This window comes from Zootoca vivipara, chromosome 7, assembly GCF_965207765.1.
Source record: "Zootoca vivipara chromosome 7, rZooViv2.hap1.1, whole genome shotgun sequence".
Lineage (NCBI taxonomy): Eukaryota > Metazoa > Chordata > Lepidosauria > Squamata > Lacertidae > Zootoca > Zootoca vivipara.
In genome coordinates this window covers 39,937,946-39,954,488 of record NC_142590.1, presented here as the reverse complement: position 1 = coordinate 39,954,488, position 16,543 = coordinate 39,937,946, and the positions used below count along the sequence as shown (strand labels likewise).

The 16,543-nt window shown below is 41.5% G+C and overlaps 1 protein-coding gene across 1 annotated transcript in view; it reads right to left on the bottom strand.

The window, feature by feature from the left end:
* Positions 1-546: 546 nt before the first annotated feature.
* Positions 547-16,543, bottom strand: part of SLC26A8 (solute carrier family 26 member 8) — a 32,256-nt gene continuing 16,259 nt past the window's right edge. The window contains exons 10-20 of the mRNA XM_035124056.3: positions 16,178-16,291; positions 14,205-14,282; positions 13,097-13,192; positions 12,169-12,275; positions 9,912-9,981; positions 8,496-8,588; positions 7,924-8,055; positions 6,201-6,530; positions 3,882-3,936; positions 3,556-3,749; positions 547-1,044 (exon numbers count right to left, since the gene is read on the bottom strand). Of these exons, the coding sequence (XP_034979947.1) occupies positions 790-1,044; positions 3,556-3,749; positions 3,882-3,936; positions 6,201-6,530; positions 7,924-8,055; positions 8,496-8,588; positions 9,912-9,981; positions 12,169-12,275; positions 13,097-13,192; positions 14,205-14,282; positions 16,178-16,291 (1,524 nt within the window). The 3' untranslated portion in view covers positions 547-789. The remainder of the gene's footprint in view (positions 1,045-3,555; positions 3,750-3,881; positions 3,937-6,200; positions 6,531-7,923; positions 8,056-8,495; positions 8,589-9,911; positions 9,982-12,168; positions 12,276-13,096; positions 13,193-14,204; positions 14,283-16,177; positions 16,292-16,543) is intronic.

The following is a 16,543-nucleotide window of genomic DNA, read 5'->3' as shown; positions in this document are numbered from 1 at the left end:
CTCCTTTTTCTCTCATTTTAAATTCCTGATGCATCTGTCTTCTTGGTTTATATTAGGATATAGCAAGCCCCAGCCCACCTTTATCAGGATGCTCTTGGAAGAGATCACACGGCTGTCTCTCAAAAGAACTCCAGATCCACCATTGCGCTAACCAGAGATTTTTCACTGCATTGCCAAAGCTGTGCGGTCTAGTATAGATTCTGTTTCACCTTTGACAAGTCCTAAATCCATTCAAGGCACCCTGGCTCAGTTTGGGATTGGTCTGAATGAATCTGGTGCATGCACCCTTAGAATCCACTGCTAATGCCAGCAGGAAAAAAAATGGTACTGTTATTTGGGCACCAATGGGTCTTTAATGGCTTCTGTTTTGCTCATTCAGTTGTTCAAAATAGGCTCTAATGGAGGGTTACTTAAGGTTTCTCAGCAGCACAGCTTCTTAAAAGACAGTTCCTTTTCTAGACATTCCGGAGACTAAAAGTAGAGAGTCTTTTTTGTGAAAAGGCACTCAACAATACAAATGGCAAAATGCACAAAAGCTTTGGAAATTAAACAATTTAATTAATGGTTCTAAGTGTCATAGTTTATTTCATTTCTCTCACTCTTTCTCAATGTGTTTCTGATCTGCTCTGTATGTACAACAGCATTTCCTTCAGCAATGTCAGAAAAAAGATGGTTAGCTATTTTAACATTAATTTAAATGCTGAATTTCAAAAGGGAGCAGTACAGAGCTGAATCATGTCACATATGCACCATTTTTAAAATGTAGCTAATTCTAATAGATCTCATAATTTAGACATCACTGTTATATTTCCATTTTCCATCCCAGTCTTGATCATCTTCATCTTCCTCAATGGGAGATGTTTCAAGCTGAGGGAGTGGCTCTATATCACTCTGGAGAGAATAAGTGCGGAAAAGATCTGATATGGGCTCATCAATGTAAGTTTCGCTCTGTGCACTTTTGATTGAGGTAGTTTCTCTGTTCCCATTGGACTGAATGCTCCTCCTATCTGTATGAGGACTCCTCCCTGAGTGTTGACTCCTATCCTGAAACACACAAAAATGCACAATGCCTATATATGTTTTATATTCCCAGTTAATGTTGCTGGTCCATCCAATTGGTTGCCAAAAAGGTACTACATCTTATATGTTCGTAGGAGTCCCCATGCCCATGCATAGTTGCAGAAAGCCATAACTCCACAAACTTGCAATTTAGCTGAGGAAGCTAAAATAAAGATGCTCAATTTGTCTGGCTAAAAGACCACAGGTAACCTTGAGAGGGGAGGGAATTTCTGAAAGCTACCATCTTTTTCACACTTACTTAGAAATGACTCCTGTTGACACAATGGCTAATCTGTGCCTTACTAATTGCATATTACTCCAAATCTCTTGGGTTCTCTTTGGGCACTGTGGAGTAAGCAGGCAGCTTGGTTCCTAAAGGCTGCTTTTATGATATTCTTCTCAGACTAGCTTGATGCCCAGAAGCATTTTCTGCCCTGAATATGTCCCCTTCCAGGCAGGGCTCAAGAATGGGTGGAGGTGGAAGAAGGGGAAACCAGTAAACTAACCACAATGGGTGGGGAAGCGGTCATGCTACAGATGATTTTGGACTCCAGTTCTCATTAGCCCCAACCAGCATGACCAGTCATCAAGGATGATGAGAGTTGGAGTGCAGCAGCATCTGAATATAACTTCTAGATTGTGCTTGAGGATGTTTATGCAAAACATTCCCCTGTATTTATATGGGATGTTCAGATCTTGTGACATTCACTATGGTCTATCAGAAACTGTGTTAAAACAGAACAAGCGACATTCTGAACTATGAGCTGCTCTGTCTAGAACAGAGAATGAGAGAGAACATGAAAGAAGGGGTGGGGCTTGAATATGAGAAACAGGAAAGTGTGTACTATCCTATAAGGCAGAAGCCCTATTTAGGTGCTCCCGCTACATGCCAACTAAACATGTACTGTAGATGGGGAGGAGAACCATGCCCTGTGGCCCTACCCACAATATTGACATGTCCTATCGGTCCCATGTTGAGTGGGACACCTGCAAAGGAATGGCCCTGCATGTTCAGCTGTACACAGGTGTTCTACATGTTCAGAAGACCTGCAACATCAGGACTGTACAGATAGACACCTTTTGGCTGAATACACAGACATTAGGGCTAGGTTCTAATGACACAGTGATATTGAGGTCAGGACAAGCAGTGAAGTCCTGACTCATAAATTCAGCCCATGCATTTAGTCACATTTGGATGTGACCATGCTATTTCAAGAACTGTTAGTCCAAGTGTTTCCAAGAGTATTTCATGTGCACAGGAGGGAGGAGTTATCAGGCTGCGGCAGCTGGCTGGCAGCAGCAAGGTCAGACCAATATGCTTTGCAGCCCAAGGCAAAGGATAAGAGGACACCTACCCATTCCCATTCCATGCACAGGGGCTGGTTGTGCTGGCAGCTAAATCTTACTTTCTGAGTGATAGGACTGTATTTTCCCCTGCACACACATTGCACTTGTACATCTTCTCTCCACCCACAGCATCAACTGACCTTAGCACTTCATTTTACCTGATGGTGAATGGTACGGCCAGCCTTGGGCAGAATACTAATATTGAACATCATGATCACAGGGACAATGGGAAACAATGATGCTGGTATTTATAGGCTTCAGAACATTATGTGACTACAGGTGTTAGCCCCCTGGTCTTCCAAAATGCACGGAAAATTAAATGTGAGGTCCCAGGGAGAAGATACTATTTCTAAAGCAAGAGTGAGGAAACCCAAGCCTGTGGGCTAAGTAGGACCCACTATGCCTCCCCATTTGGCCCATAAAGCTGTATTAGCCAAACCACACCCACCTGCACAGGAGAAGGGTGGGTTGAAAATCAGCTGGTTGTTGCCTCAGGCATATTACTCCCACCCTGGTTAAATTTTTGAGTCAGATTCAGCCTGGGCTGACAGACCATAGAGAGGCTGCTGTCAGGGCATCCCCCCCCCAAAAAAATTACACTACCGGTAGTTAACAGGGATCCCTGTAGGGTTGCGAGACTCAATAGAGGACAGGACTTCTGTGCCTTTAATTGCCCTGCTCTCTTTTGAGTCTGGAAACCTTAAAGAGAAACCAGCAGGCCCTTTGCTTGGAAATTAAACAAAGGGTCTGCTGGTTTCTCTTTAAGGTTTCCAGACTCAAAAGAGAGCAGGGCAATTAAAGGCACAGAAGTCCTGTCCTCTATTGAGTCTCGCAACCCTACAGGGATCCCTGACACTTGTGCATTTCACACAGTACTCACAATTTAGGTGTTAGTAGAGGACAAAGGGGGAGTATTTCTTCCCCTAGCAGCAAAATATTTGGGGCTGATTCCCTATGGCAGGGAACAGACAGAATGTTCTATGCTACTGGGCTTAATAATTCATCTGGAAAGATCTTTTACTGTTAAAGAAGCCCCTGAAACAAATCATTTACATATGGTAACTCCTAGTTGAAATGATCAGACTGCTTTTCTGGATTAGCATTTGTGGGGTCATTACATTAATCATGGATCTCAACCAAATATTATACCTTTTCCTCATTTAGAGTTACTTCAGCCAACACTTCCTCAGGCAGGTTAATACTAGGTTCTATTGGCACAGTCTCTTCCAAGAGTTCTGGCTCCACTGCATAGAGTACTGCGTCGTGTAAGGTTGGAAAGAACTTTGCTTTAGTAACACACTGGTCAAAAAAATCATGCTTTTCAAGGGTCCTTATTACAGTGGCTATAAGATTAAAAAGAAAGGAAGAATAATTACACAAAACAGCATGATTAAAAGACGTGGCTTTACAACAGCATTAATCATACAAACAATATCCAAAATTGCTAATTTAAAAAGTGCAGCAACTATACTCACGATGACAGGCAGCTATCAGGAGTGTGATACCAATATTCTGAAATGCATGACACAGCTGTAGAAGGGAAACAATGTATTAAAATGGGTGATGTTTTCACTCTCTAGATCAGGGGTGACTAACTCCTGTTTCTGGGGCCTGATTCCATCTCCCAAGCAAATTTTCCTGGCATGCCACCAATATTGGCAACAGCAAACATACCACCAAAACAATTTAAAGCAGAAATGGTGCAGGGGTGGGTAGATAAGTTCAAACTTCTCCACCTAATTCAGAGCCCTGATGGGGGATGCAAACTGCTCGCTTCCCAGTAGGGATGTTGGAAAATTCCAACAAAACCAGGAGTGGGAGCAGAAACTGCCAGTGTTTGCTTATTTGCCCCACATCCAGAATGGAAATCAACCCAGCAAACAATATGTAATTGATTACATTCCTTCCTCCGCTTGGCATTGTGTTTCCTCTGCAATGGGGGTGGCATAACATAGACAGCATAATTTATGCATAAATTATGTAAATTAAGTAATTTTGCTACAGGAGACAGAGAGACAAATAGTTTAGTTTTTTAGTTTAAGAAGCAATGCAGCGGAATGAAAACAGGGCAGAATGGAAAATGATGCCTTCCAACATCCCTACTTCCTAGTAATCAGAGGAATCATTTGATAACATGGTTTTGTTTTGTTTTTCTTGCTTTTGGTATTTTTTTCATGAAAGGCTGTGCACAAATAATGAAAGGCAGGTATACAAATAAATGAAGGAATGAATGGGTGATAAATGGTGGAAAGGCATAAAAAACAGAAAGGTCAAATCTGTAGCCCATTAGGTGAGCAGGAATGTGTTTACAGTCCATATGAAAACCTATGTTAGTGAAATGTATATATTGTTGGGCAATTTGCCACAGTGATATTTGTTCTTTTCTGAGTCATCTTTTCAACAAAATGACTATTGCTTTGATGATGTAACTTCTTTCAACCCCTCTTTAGTTCCTTTTGTTGTTTCCAATTCTTAAGCATTAGGACGTTCATTTTCAATGTTTCATGCTAATATGACTGTACTTGCTTTTTCAGTTTTGTGGAGGTTTTTTTTGTCTCTTCTGACTCAGTTACGGTCTTAATCTGATCTGACCACCTGTGTGGTTCTTAATGTTTGGTTTTTTTTGTTCTTTAATCCTTCCTCCCATCCTTAATCCAGACAGGCTGACATCCTAACATTTTTGGCAAACATCAATTTAGCTTGTATCTAGAAGCCCAAGTTATGCTCCCAGTTTCCCCATCATCTTTTTTTTTTGTAATTGGCATTTATACATAATTCAATTCTTAAGAAACTTATCAAACATTTGGCTACCAAGACATTTCTGCAAGCCTGAAAAACTCACCTGCTGAATGTAAGTGGGCTTGGGACTTAAATGTGTGGCAGGATCATATTGCACATCAATCCTCCTTTAAGTAACTGAAAAGCTATTTTTTAAAAAATATCCCCCCACCATTATGGGTAGGAAACTGGCTATCTGAATCATTCTAGTTTCTCCTAAGACCTAGTTTTGCCACATTGCTTGCAGCTCATCTTGCTTCTACTCTCGTATCCAGAATGCGGCAGCCAGACTGGTGACTAGGAGTGGCTGCCGAGACCACATAACACCGGTACTAAGAGACCTACATTGGCTCCCAGTACGTTTCCGAGCACAATTCAAAGTGTTGGTGCTGACCTTTAAAGCCCTAAATGGCCTCGGTCCTGTATACCTGAAGGAGCGTCTCCTCCCCCATCGTTTAGCCCGGACACTGAGATCCAGCACCGAGGGCCTTCTGGCGGTTCCCTCGTTGCGAGAAGCCAAGTTGCAGGGAACCAGGCAGAGGGCCTTCTCGGTGGTGGCGCCCGCCCTGTGGAACGCCCTCCCATTGGAGGTCAAGGAAATAAACAACTACCTGACATTTAGAAAACACCTAAAGGCAGCCCTGTTTAGGGAAGTTTTTAATCTGTGATATTTTAATGTATTTTAATCTTTGTTGGAAGCCGCCCAGAGTGGTGGGGGAAACCCAGCCAGATGGGCGGGGTATAAATAATAATAAATACGGTAATAATAATAACATGTTCATGTCCGTATATATATATATATATATATATATATATATATATATGTGTGTGTGTGTGTGTGTGTGTGTGTGTGTGTGTGTGTGTATATATATATATATATATATATATATATATATATATATATATGCCTTTGTCTTACTTTTAAAAAAAAGAGCGTGAGCGCAAGAGAGCACTGGTTTAAATTAATACTATAGCAAACTAAAAACCATTAAGCTGCAATAATTCAGGCAACTTACCTCTCGTAATAAATAGGAAGCTTGTAGATCAACAAAGTGCACCATACTGAAGTCTAAAATAATGGTGTGGATCATGTAAGTGGACGTCTCTGATTCAAGTGGGTGCAAATGAGTTGTGGATCTTGTGACAGGAGGGTCTGAGCAAAACCATAACCTGTTGAGATCTTCTTTCCTCTTTACAAACTCCTGTCCTGTTTCCCTTTCTATGTAATGAATCTCAGAAGGGTATCTGCTCTCAATTCTTGACCAGCGTATTAATGCCAAAGAAGAAGCAGATGATATCTCATTAGCTGTATGAACCCGTTTTAGAAGTTTTATTGTGTAAGGTACCTGGAAACGCAGAAGAGATGAGGTTCTAGAGCAGGGTAGGACAATACTCAGCTACATGTATGCATTTTTCCTTTCTCCTGTTAAAATACGTTTAAGAAAAGTATGTATATGGTTGTGTTACAAAGATATGTAAGTGAAAAATACTCGGAGTTGAGTGTTGATTTCATGCTCTTTATTTCAGCTCATGGTCAACAGTGAGTCCATTCCCCCCCCCCAACCTCTGGCTATATACACATTATTTACACAATAGGTCCCGCGTGATTGGCTGATTCAACTCCCCTCCTGGAGCCTGATTGGGCTGTTCCTGCGAGCCAATCAGTTGCTAATTCACTTCCTCCTGGAGCCAGATTGGGCGGCTCCTGCAGACCAATCAAGTTGCTGCCTTCTGGGATCCTACCTGCCTATTGTTCTAGGATCCAAGCTCAATACATAACAGTAAGCATAGGCTGGCTAAAGCAAGAAGAACCTTCATGCACCCAAGACTTCTGCCATTCTCAATTTAGGCTGCAATCCTCACATGAACTTCACTGAACTCACTGAGCCATGCTGCTGAGTGGATGTGCATAGGGAGGCACTGTTAATCATGCTTCTTAGTGCTATCAAAAGCATGTTAATTTTAGAAACTATCTTTGTAAAAACACTATTGCATTGAGTTTAATGTCAGGCAGCCCCAATTATTTCAATAGAAACAGTGAACTGGACGAGAAATGCTGAGCATCTGACCCTGTCCCATTTACTGTGGGGTGATTTTCAACAGGAATTCTGATCCAGGTATTGGATGGGAAAACTAATGTGGATTTTTCATTCTGACATATAGGTTTGAGTGCTGTAGGTTTGCAAAGCCACCAAAGCTCAAATGTCTAAATGCATAAAGTAAAAACCTCGGTGCATTTATAATGGGAATGGAAAACTCACTCTGTTGGCCTAAGGGAGAAGAAAGGAAGTTTTCTCCCCTTCCCTATTCCATGCACAGTATTCCTGTGCAGCATAGAGGCTTTCTGCTTGCACTGAAGCGTCAACAACGAAAAGCCTTTTCTATGGCTCACAGTGGGACCAGCTCCCACCACTACAGCAAGGGAATAGAGGTCTGCTTGCATTAGAGGCCATTAGCTCAATTACACTTGGAGAAAATCATGTAAGCACAGCATAGAATAGGCATCTCTTCTTCACATTTTCCTCCACTGAACATCCAGTTTGGCCCTAAGGAATGCCATGTTTTATATAAACTGATAAATGGAGCTTAGTTATTTTTCATTGAGTGATGCATAGATGTATACACCAGGCAGGTGTGGGCTTTTGATTTAGGCAAGGTGGAAGCAATTGTCTAAGTGACACCTGCATGGGAATTCTAAGAGAGTTCTGTGTAAAACAAACAAAGAAAGAAATCTCTCACCCTGGGTATTGGTTCAGGTGGCTCACAAACACAGGTACAATTTAAATCCTTTTTCTGTCTAACGCTAGACATACTGACTGACATCAAAGCTCTCATTTCATTTTCATCAAGTGGCACAGCCTTCAGGTCCATCTAAAATATAAATAAGGATATGTTATCAGATATGGCCAGCTTTGTCTACTGCAGAGGTTCTGAGTAGGGAGGGCAAACCTGTCAATTTCAGTTTCTCCCTGTCCCAATTTTAAATTTGCTTCTCCACATGTCCACATCTGTTTGTGATTATTTGTTGTTGTCAAAGCCCTCATTAAAATTCATAAGCATTTAGTATTGGTTCTCCTAATACACACTTCAATATACAGCTTTGCCCGATATACACATTTTTTTTGCACAGAAACATTCTCTAACAGAATACATTTTTGTATATTATTTTCACTAATATGTGTATTCTATGCACAATTTGCCCTAGTATATGCACTTTTGTGCACACTGCAGGAGAAATGGATCTCAAAATTCAGAAAAGTGCAATTTTTGAAGGATCTTTATCTGATAATAATTTGGAGGGCACCATTTACCTTATGTAAAATGTAGGATTTGAAATGTTTCATATTTGCAGTTGAAATGGAGGCACAGCACTGGAACATTTTCACCCCCTGAATCTCTATGGCCTAAAAAGAGAAATAGAATCATAGAATCATAGAGTTGGAGGAGACCACAAGGGCCATCCAGTCCAACCCCCTGCCAAGCAGGAAACACCATCAAAGCATTCCTGACAGATGGCTGTCAAGCCTCTGCTTAAAGACCTCCAAAGAAGGAGACTCCACCACACTCCTTGGCAGCAAATTCCACTGCCGAACAGCTCTTACTGTCAGGAAGTTCTTCCTAATGTTTAGGTGGAATTTTCTTTCTTGTAGTTTGAATCCGTTGCTCCGTGTCCGCTTCTCTGGAGCAGCAGAAAACAACCTTTCTCCCTCCTCTATATGACATCCTTTTATATATTTGAACATGGTTATCATATCACCCCTTAACCTTCTCTTCTCCAGGCTAAACATACCCAGCTCCCTAAGCCGTTCCTCATAAGGCATCGTTTCCAGGCCTTTGACCATTTTGGTTGCCCTCTTCTGGACACGTTCCACCTTATCAGTATCCTTCTTGAACTGTGGTGCCCAGAACTGGACACAATACTCCAGGTGAGGTCTGACCAGAGCAGAATACAGTGGTACTATTACTTCCCTTGATCTAGATGCTATACTCCTAGATCCTACTCCTTAAATAAAATTTAAGTCTTTCTTAGTGGAACCTGCAACAAAATGTTGCAGTGTGCAGTGCTCCTGTTCAGGATTCCAGCTGTGCTCTTTTTCAGAATACAGTTTACCATTCCTCTGTAGCCCCAAGAGTCCATCAGCATTCATTGCCCACTAAGTATGCAGAATCACAGCAGAACTGTTTTTGGATGTCTCTCCTCCTCCATGGATTAATTTTTATTTCCACAAACTTTTCCCAGTCCTACCAATACCTTTCTTCTGTGCATGGATGACACAATTTGGCTACATAATTCACATTTTAATTGAGATTATTTGCTAATAAACTGGCACCTTGCAAAGAAGAATAATTTGCACTTTTGGTATGATCTAATACCAGAGGAAGCCAGACATATAAAACAACATTTGGACCATGCAGAGATTGAACAGAGTATCATAACACAACATTTGTGCTACAAATCTGCTTTCATTGCTGATGTCAGGGTCACGAAGCTACAGTTGTTAATTAAATCCTGTCAGAAGGATCACTACGCTGTGTATTTTTCAGAGATGCTAGTGGGATTCCTGAAACACTGTCTTTTCAAGTATGGCTCTTCATTACGAGTCATAAAGGTGGTAATTATACACAGCACCATTCCTGAAATTAATTCAACCTGATGCATCAGCTGCTAGTGTGCTAGTGAAGGGGACTGGTTACAGCAAATAATATTTATTCCCTCCCACCCTTACCTCAGCATAGTCAGAAAAACTGCGATAAATATTGGTGTTTGGAATCTGACCCAGTGTCAACATCTTCATTCTGAAACAAAAAGTTAAGTTAGATTGCCTTCTTAAAAATTGAGTAGAGCCAAACCTTTAGCCAAGGAAAGGAACCATGACAGACACGGATAGCTATCCAACTTTGAATGTAGTTTTAAAGAATGGAATGGTCACAAGCTCCCCTTGAATTATCTTTTTTACTTTCATGTCTCTCCATGGAGAGTGGATAAGAAAGGAGCAGGTAAAATCTGATCCTAATCTTGCTGTAGCATGGAAACAGAGCATTTAGTCAAATGTGCAGTATGTCTCTCCATAAAAATACCGTGTTTCTCATATTATAAGACATGTCTTATATTTATTTTTTCCTCAAAAAAACACACTATGGCTTATTTTCAAGGGATGTCTTATTTTTTTTCCTCCTCCTCCTGCCGCGGCCGGCATTGCTGCTGCGCCTATCACTATGTCTTATTTTCGGGGTATGGCTTATATTCCTTGAATGCTTAAAAATCCTGCTATGGCTTATTTTATGGGTATGTCTTAAAATATGAGAAACAGGGTACATACAATATGGTTACTCCAGGCTCAGTGCCAGACCACAAGTTGTATGAGCATCAGTTACATTTGTAGGGAAGCCATTTTATCATCTTTCTCTCTTTGCCCTTGCCATGCGCAGATCAAAGAAAACAGTGAGGATTTTTTTTTCTAGTTGGCTTGCAGAAACTCCTGCCACTCCACCCACTCACTGTTTTCCTTAGATCATTGCTCAAAATCTTCCCCAATTTGGACAAAGCAATTATTGCCCAAAGCACCCATCTCCAAAGGTTTATACCGTAGGTGACCTTGCTCATGCTGTCTCAAGCCCCAATTGCTTGGGCTCTCTCTTCCTGCTAAACCAAAATATGGTGAGAGGATTTTACTAGTCTTTGCACTGAAGAACAATATACATTGAAGAACAATGCATATTCCAGGCATATTATTTGAACTTCATGGCTTGCTCAAGGGTAAGGCCAGCTGGATGCTAAGTTTGTGTTTTAGTTCGCTTTGCACTCTGCTTGCTTCTCCTCTGCTTCTTTACTCATTATAATATTCCAGGGCCAGTAAACTTGAATTTTAGAATTTGTTGTATGCCTTGAGTGAGGCCACAAATGAGCTAAGGAAGTTAGAGAAGGCATTTTAAATTAATTAACTAAATGATAGTTATATATTATATCTAATCTAATTATATATGGGACGCAGGTGGTGCTGTGGGTTAAAACACAGAGCCTAGGGCTTGCTGATCAGAAGGTCAGTGGTTCGAATCCCTGTGACGGGGTGAGCTCCCGTTGCTTGGTCCCAGCTCCTGCCAACCTAGCAGTTTGAAAGCACCTCAAAGTGCAAGTAGATTACCGCTACAGCGAGAAGGTAAACGGTGTTTCCGTGTGCTGCTCTGGTTCACCAGAAGCGGCTTTGTCATGCTGGCCACATGACCTGGAAGCTATACGCCGGCTCCCTCGGCCAATAATGCGAGATGAGCGGTGCAACCCCAGAGTCGGTCACGAGTGGACCTAATGGTCAGGGGTCCCTTTACCTTTACCTTTAATTATATATAGTTCATATACTTGCTAACTTTAAATTTATGGGATATACTGTACTCTTCCTCAAGAGATTTTGGTGTAGTGCTACTGCAGATCCAGCCTCCCAGTAGCAGTATCACTACTGCTTACCAGGATGGTGTGGCGCAGGCTGTTGGTAAAGTCAGGCCAGCATAGCTGCACCAACAGGAGCACTGGATTGACTCTGCCAACTCAGCAAATAGCACATCCTGGTATTGCTGAGCCTCTGCACCCTCACCATCCTGGAAAGCAGCAGTGGTGCTGCTGCCGGGAGGAAGGTTGGCACCCTTCTGGCTGCTCTTCAACTGACTTCAATATATGGAGAATGTCACAACCCAGCTACTATTCTTTGTAATTATCACAACCTTCTCCTTAGTAGTGGCCCCTTCCCATAGAATTCACCGTTCTAGAAACTTTTCTAATATACCAGGCACCCCCCCCAAACTTCGGCCCTCCAGATGTTTTGGACTACAATTCCCATCTTCCCTGACCACTGGTCCTGTTAGCTAGGGATCATGGGAGTTGTGGGCCAAAACACCTGGAGGGCTGCAGTTTGGGGATGCCTGTAATATACTCTTTCTCCGCACACACTCGCCTGTAGCCCTTTAATACAACACTACCATAGGAGACAGTACCTGTGTGACCGCACACTTATTATGAAGAAGGCAAATCCCATAGAAATTCCCAAGCCAATATCCAGACCAAGGCAGATTACAGACAGAAAGGTCACAATCCAAATTCCCTTTAAGGAAAAATGAAATAGGGGCAATATAAGCTACTTAGCAGGGACAAAGTGGAAGATAAAACAAAGTACAGTGTCAATGCGACAAGACACCCCTCTGCCATTTTTGGTATTCAGTATAAAGAATAAAAAATCTGAAGTACCAGTACTGGTTATTTAAACCATGAAGATTTCATGTTTGAATTTAGGGTACAGTTCTCAAAACTACTAGAACTTTGAAATGATCTATGCACTGTTAACATTACAGAGTCAGGATGGTCTTGGTTTAATAAACAATAATTGATCCAAGAACAAGTAGTGTGCCTATGTGCTCTCTCCTCCTCCTTCCTCCCGTGCACAGCTTCGACAAAGCTATCCTAGCATTTTAAACCACAGTTTCCCATGATGTCCAAAACCAGCATCACATCTTGGTTTTATATACATTACTGGTTTGGAGGGAGCCCTTAAACCACAGCTTCCTGGTTGGGGCGTGGTTACTTAACACCACCAGGAAAAACTTACATACACATCTAAGCTTTGTTTGCAGTGAGGAAAATGTCACAAGGGGGAAGAGTTACATCCCCCACAGTTCCATGGTCCAGATCCACACTGGAACACCCCATGGCTGTGTTGTTGTTTTTAAAGAGATGTTGAGATCTGACAACAGTTCTCTGTCAATTTGTCTAGTTGGATCCCCAAATCATCTTGAGCAGAAGTATATGCAAATATATGTGTGATAGCACATCTACACTGGCAATGAACCTCTGCTGCCATGGTGTAATATTAGGTGATACCCCATTTAATTCCCCTCTCCAACCCCATGTGGATCATACAACACTTACAAAATCATATTTATCTTGCCTCCACAAGAAAGGGATATCCATAAATTTTTCAAGAAATGGGAACATGTTGACCAGTACAATAGCAGCCACAACAGCCTGTGGAAAAACAACAACAACTGGCTATTCTTTTGCCAAGGATATACAGGTCATTTAAAATGGCTTTGTAGGAACAAACAGTTTTATTTGTTTAACAAGCCAATGCTATATCAATATATCATGTTGCATAACTCAAAAGCCTCTACCATTATGTGTACATATTATAATTCTCCTACCACTTTCAGGTAATTTCAGAGGTGGTATTTTCACTAACCTAGTTCTGCCCAAGGTGGATAGTACTATCCCAGGAGATACCAACAATCCCTTGAGTTGCTTCTCCCTACATGTGGTAGAAACAGACCCAGAGAGCTATTCAAGGAAGCAATGAGCTCTGCAGTCTCTCAGCCACTTGCGAAGTCACAGAAAAACATCAAGGAGCCACCTCTCCCCCCACTCAGGATCTTTAAGGTCAGAAGATGTGACTTTGCCAGACTCCACAGACTCAGAAGACAGTCTCAGTGCAGTTCACACCTTCCCCATGCTGTAGGAGCCAACAGAGGCCCTTTTATAATGGAGGTGGGCAAACAGTAAGGAAGCCCCTGCCAACTTCATAGGGCCTCAGCAATCTGCTCCCCTGTGTGTAAATGTTGGAGCCAGTGCCTTCCATGGTGCTCTGTCCAGGGTCCTGAAAGACCATGTTTTGCTTGTTTGATTCTGCTCTATCTGTCCTATCTGCTACAGTACCGGTATAGCCATCTTCCCTATAGCCTCAAAACTGTGACACATTGAATGTGCCAACATTTACATGGCCAAAAGATGTGCCTTTTATATAATAGAATATGAAAGAAATATGTCAAAGGTGTGGAATCAATGTTTACTGAAATAGCATTTCACATTAACTTACATTAGGAAGGTACTGGAAGTAGGTTCCCAGCTTTAACACAACTGCCAACATTAACATTTACATGGCCAAAAGATGTGCCTTTTATATAATAGAATACGAAAGAAATATGTCAAAGGTGTGGAATCAATGTTTACTGAAATAGCATTTCACAATTTCACATTAACTTACATTAGGAAGGTACTGGAAGTAGGTTCCCAGCTTTAACACAACTGCCAACATTAAGGAAACTCCAATGAGAGCTGCAAGCTAATTAAAAATAAATACTGCATTAGAAATGTGTTCTGGTAGTGATGCCTCAGTGGTTTAAAAAATCAAAGTTTTTATCAGGTACAACAGTCCATCTTACTGAGAACACATTCAAAATGGTGACTTCAATGGAGATTAAAACCTTGACATTTCCGTTTGTGTGGCTAGGTATTTTATTAATCTGATAAGAATGTAATAGTATAGAGGAGGCATTCCCAAACTGCGGCCCTCCAAATGTTTTGGCCTACAACTCCCATGATCCCTAGCTAACAGAACCAGTGGTCAAGGAAGATGGGAATTGTAGTCCAAAACATCTGGAGGGCTGAAGTTTGGGGATGCATGGTAGAGAGTCTTGGATCTATAGCAGAAGCTTCAAAAAGCAAAATTATGATGTGCCAATTCCACCTGTCACATACAATAGTTAACCAATTTGCTTCTGGGACCAGTTCAAGGTGCTGATGACTATTACATATAAAGTCTTAAACTATATGGCACTAGGATATAGGAAATAAGGTATCCAAGAGAGGTGTGTAGCTGGCAAGAACAAGCGATAGGACCTTTTTGATGGTGTTACTACAATTATGAAACTCCATCTCAAGGGAAGTCAGATTGGTCTCTTCTTTGCTGTATTTTAGGTGAACATTTTTATTCCACCATGCTTTTAGTATATTTTAATCTCGCCTGTTTTGGATTCTTTTCTTTAGTTGTTTTAATGTTTTGATAATAACAACAATTTTATTATTTATACCCCAGCCACTCTGGGTGGCTTATAGCATATCTAAAAAAAAACATCAAACATTAAAAACCTCCTGATACAGGGCTGCCTTCAGATGTCTTCTAAAAGTTGTGTAATTCTTTATCTCCTTGACATCTGAAGGGAGGGTGTTCCACAGGGAGGGCGACACAACTGAAAGGCCCTTTGCCTGGTTCCTGTAACTTTGCTTCTCGCAGTGAGGGAACCAGCAGAAAACTCTTGGAGGAGGACCTCAGTGTTTGGGCTGAGCGATGGGGATGGAAACACTCCTTCAGGTATTCTGGCCCGAGGCAATTTGGGGCTTTAAAGATCAGCACTAACACTTTGAGTTGTGCTTGGAAATGTACCGGGAGCCAGTGAAGATCTTTTAGGACCAGTGTTATATGGTCCTGGCAGCCACTCCCAGTCACCAGTCTAGCTGACACATTCTGGATTAGTTGTAGTCTCCGAGTCACCTTCAAAGGTAGCCCCACGTAGAACGCATTGCAGTAGTCCAAGTGGGAGATAACCAGGGCATGCAATACTCTGGCAAGACAGTCTGCAGGCAGGTAGGGTCTCAGCCTGCGTACCAGATGGAGCTGGCAGACATCTGCCCTGGACACAGAATTGACCCATGCCTCCATGGACAGCTGTGAGTCCAAAATGACTCTTAGGCTGTGCACCTGGTCTTTCAGGGGCTTGGTTACCCCATTAAGGACCAGGGAGAGTAAGCCACCTTGGAAACCCCCTTTAGGAACAAAAGCCAAAGTACAATGTACTTTCATAAATAATAAAATGTTACTGTGGCTGTGCTCTCAAGTCAACCAAAACCTTTCATATAAGTAACATAGGCAATACTAGAACTTCTCAATATATAAGAAGCTAAAATAAAATGTCAAGATACAGCAAAGTAGTTCTCAGGAAGCCCTGTTTTCATTAAATAAATAACATCCACACTCCATTTTAAATAGGATTATACATGTTGACTCTGAAGCTATTTTAGTTCCACATTCCACAGAGGGGAAAAATAAGCTTTCATCAACAACCCTACTCAGACTTCCACTGAACTCAGTAGAGCTTGTTTCTGATTAAACATGCTTTGGATTGCCCAAAGCAATAGAGGTCTAAAAGAAACGGTGGGTTTCAAAATCAACCAACACACCTGAGTTTTTCCACCTGTCTTCTCCTGAATAACAGTTGTAGAAAGAGCACAACTGACAGCAAAACTTTTAAAAAATGAACTGGTGACATTGCATAGCCCAATTGCCATCAAGTCCTATAGGAGGTAAACAAAAAATAATCACAATCAGATTACAATGGTAAAAATAATTTCTTTTGAAGTATGATGCATTTACAAATCTTAAAGGAGAATGCATAGGTAAAATCATTCATGGGAACAGTGAAAACTATCCAATTTACCCAAGCATTTAATGTAGTCCCGCCTTTTTTGGGGGGGACATGATACTTTTTATGGTTTTATCTGCTGTGTCTTCTGCTTGAAACCTTTCTAATAGCCTTGATTGTGAGC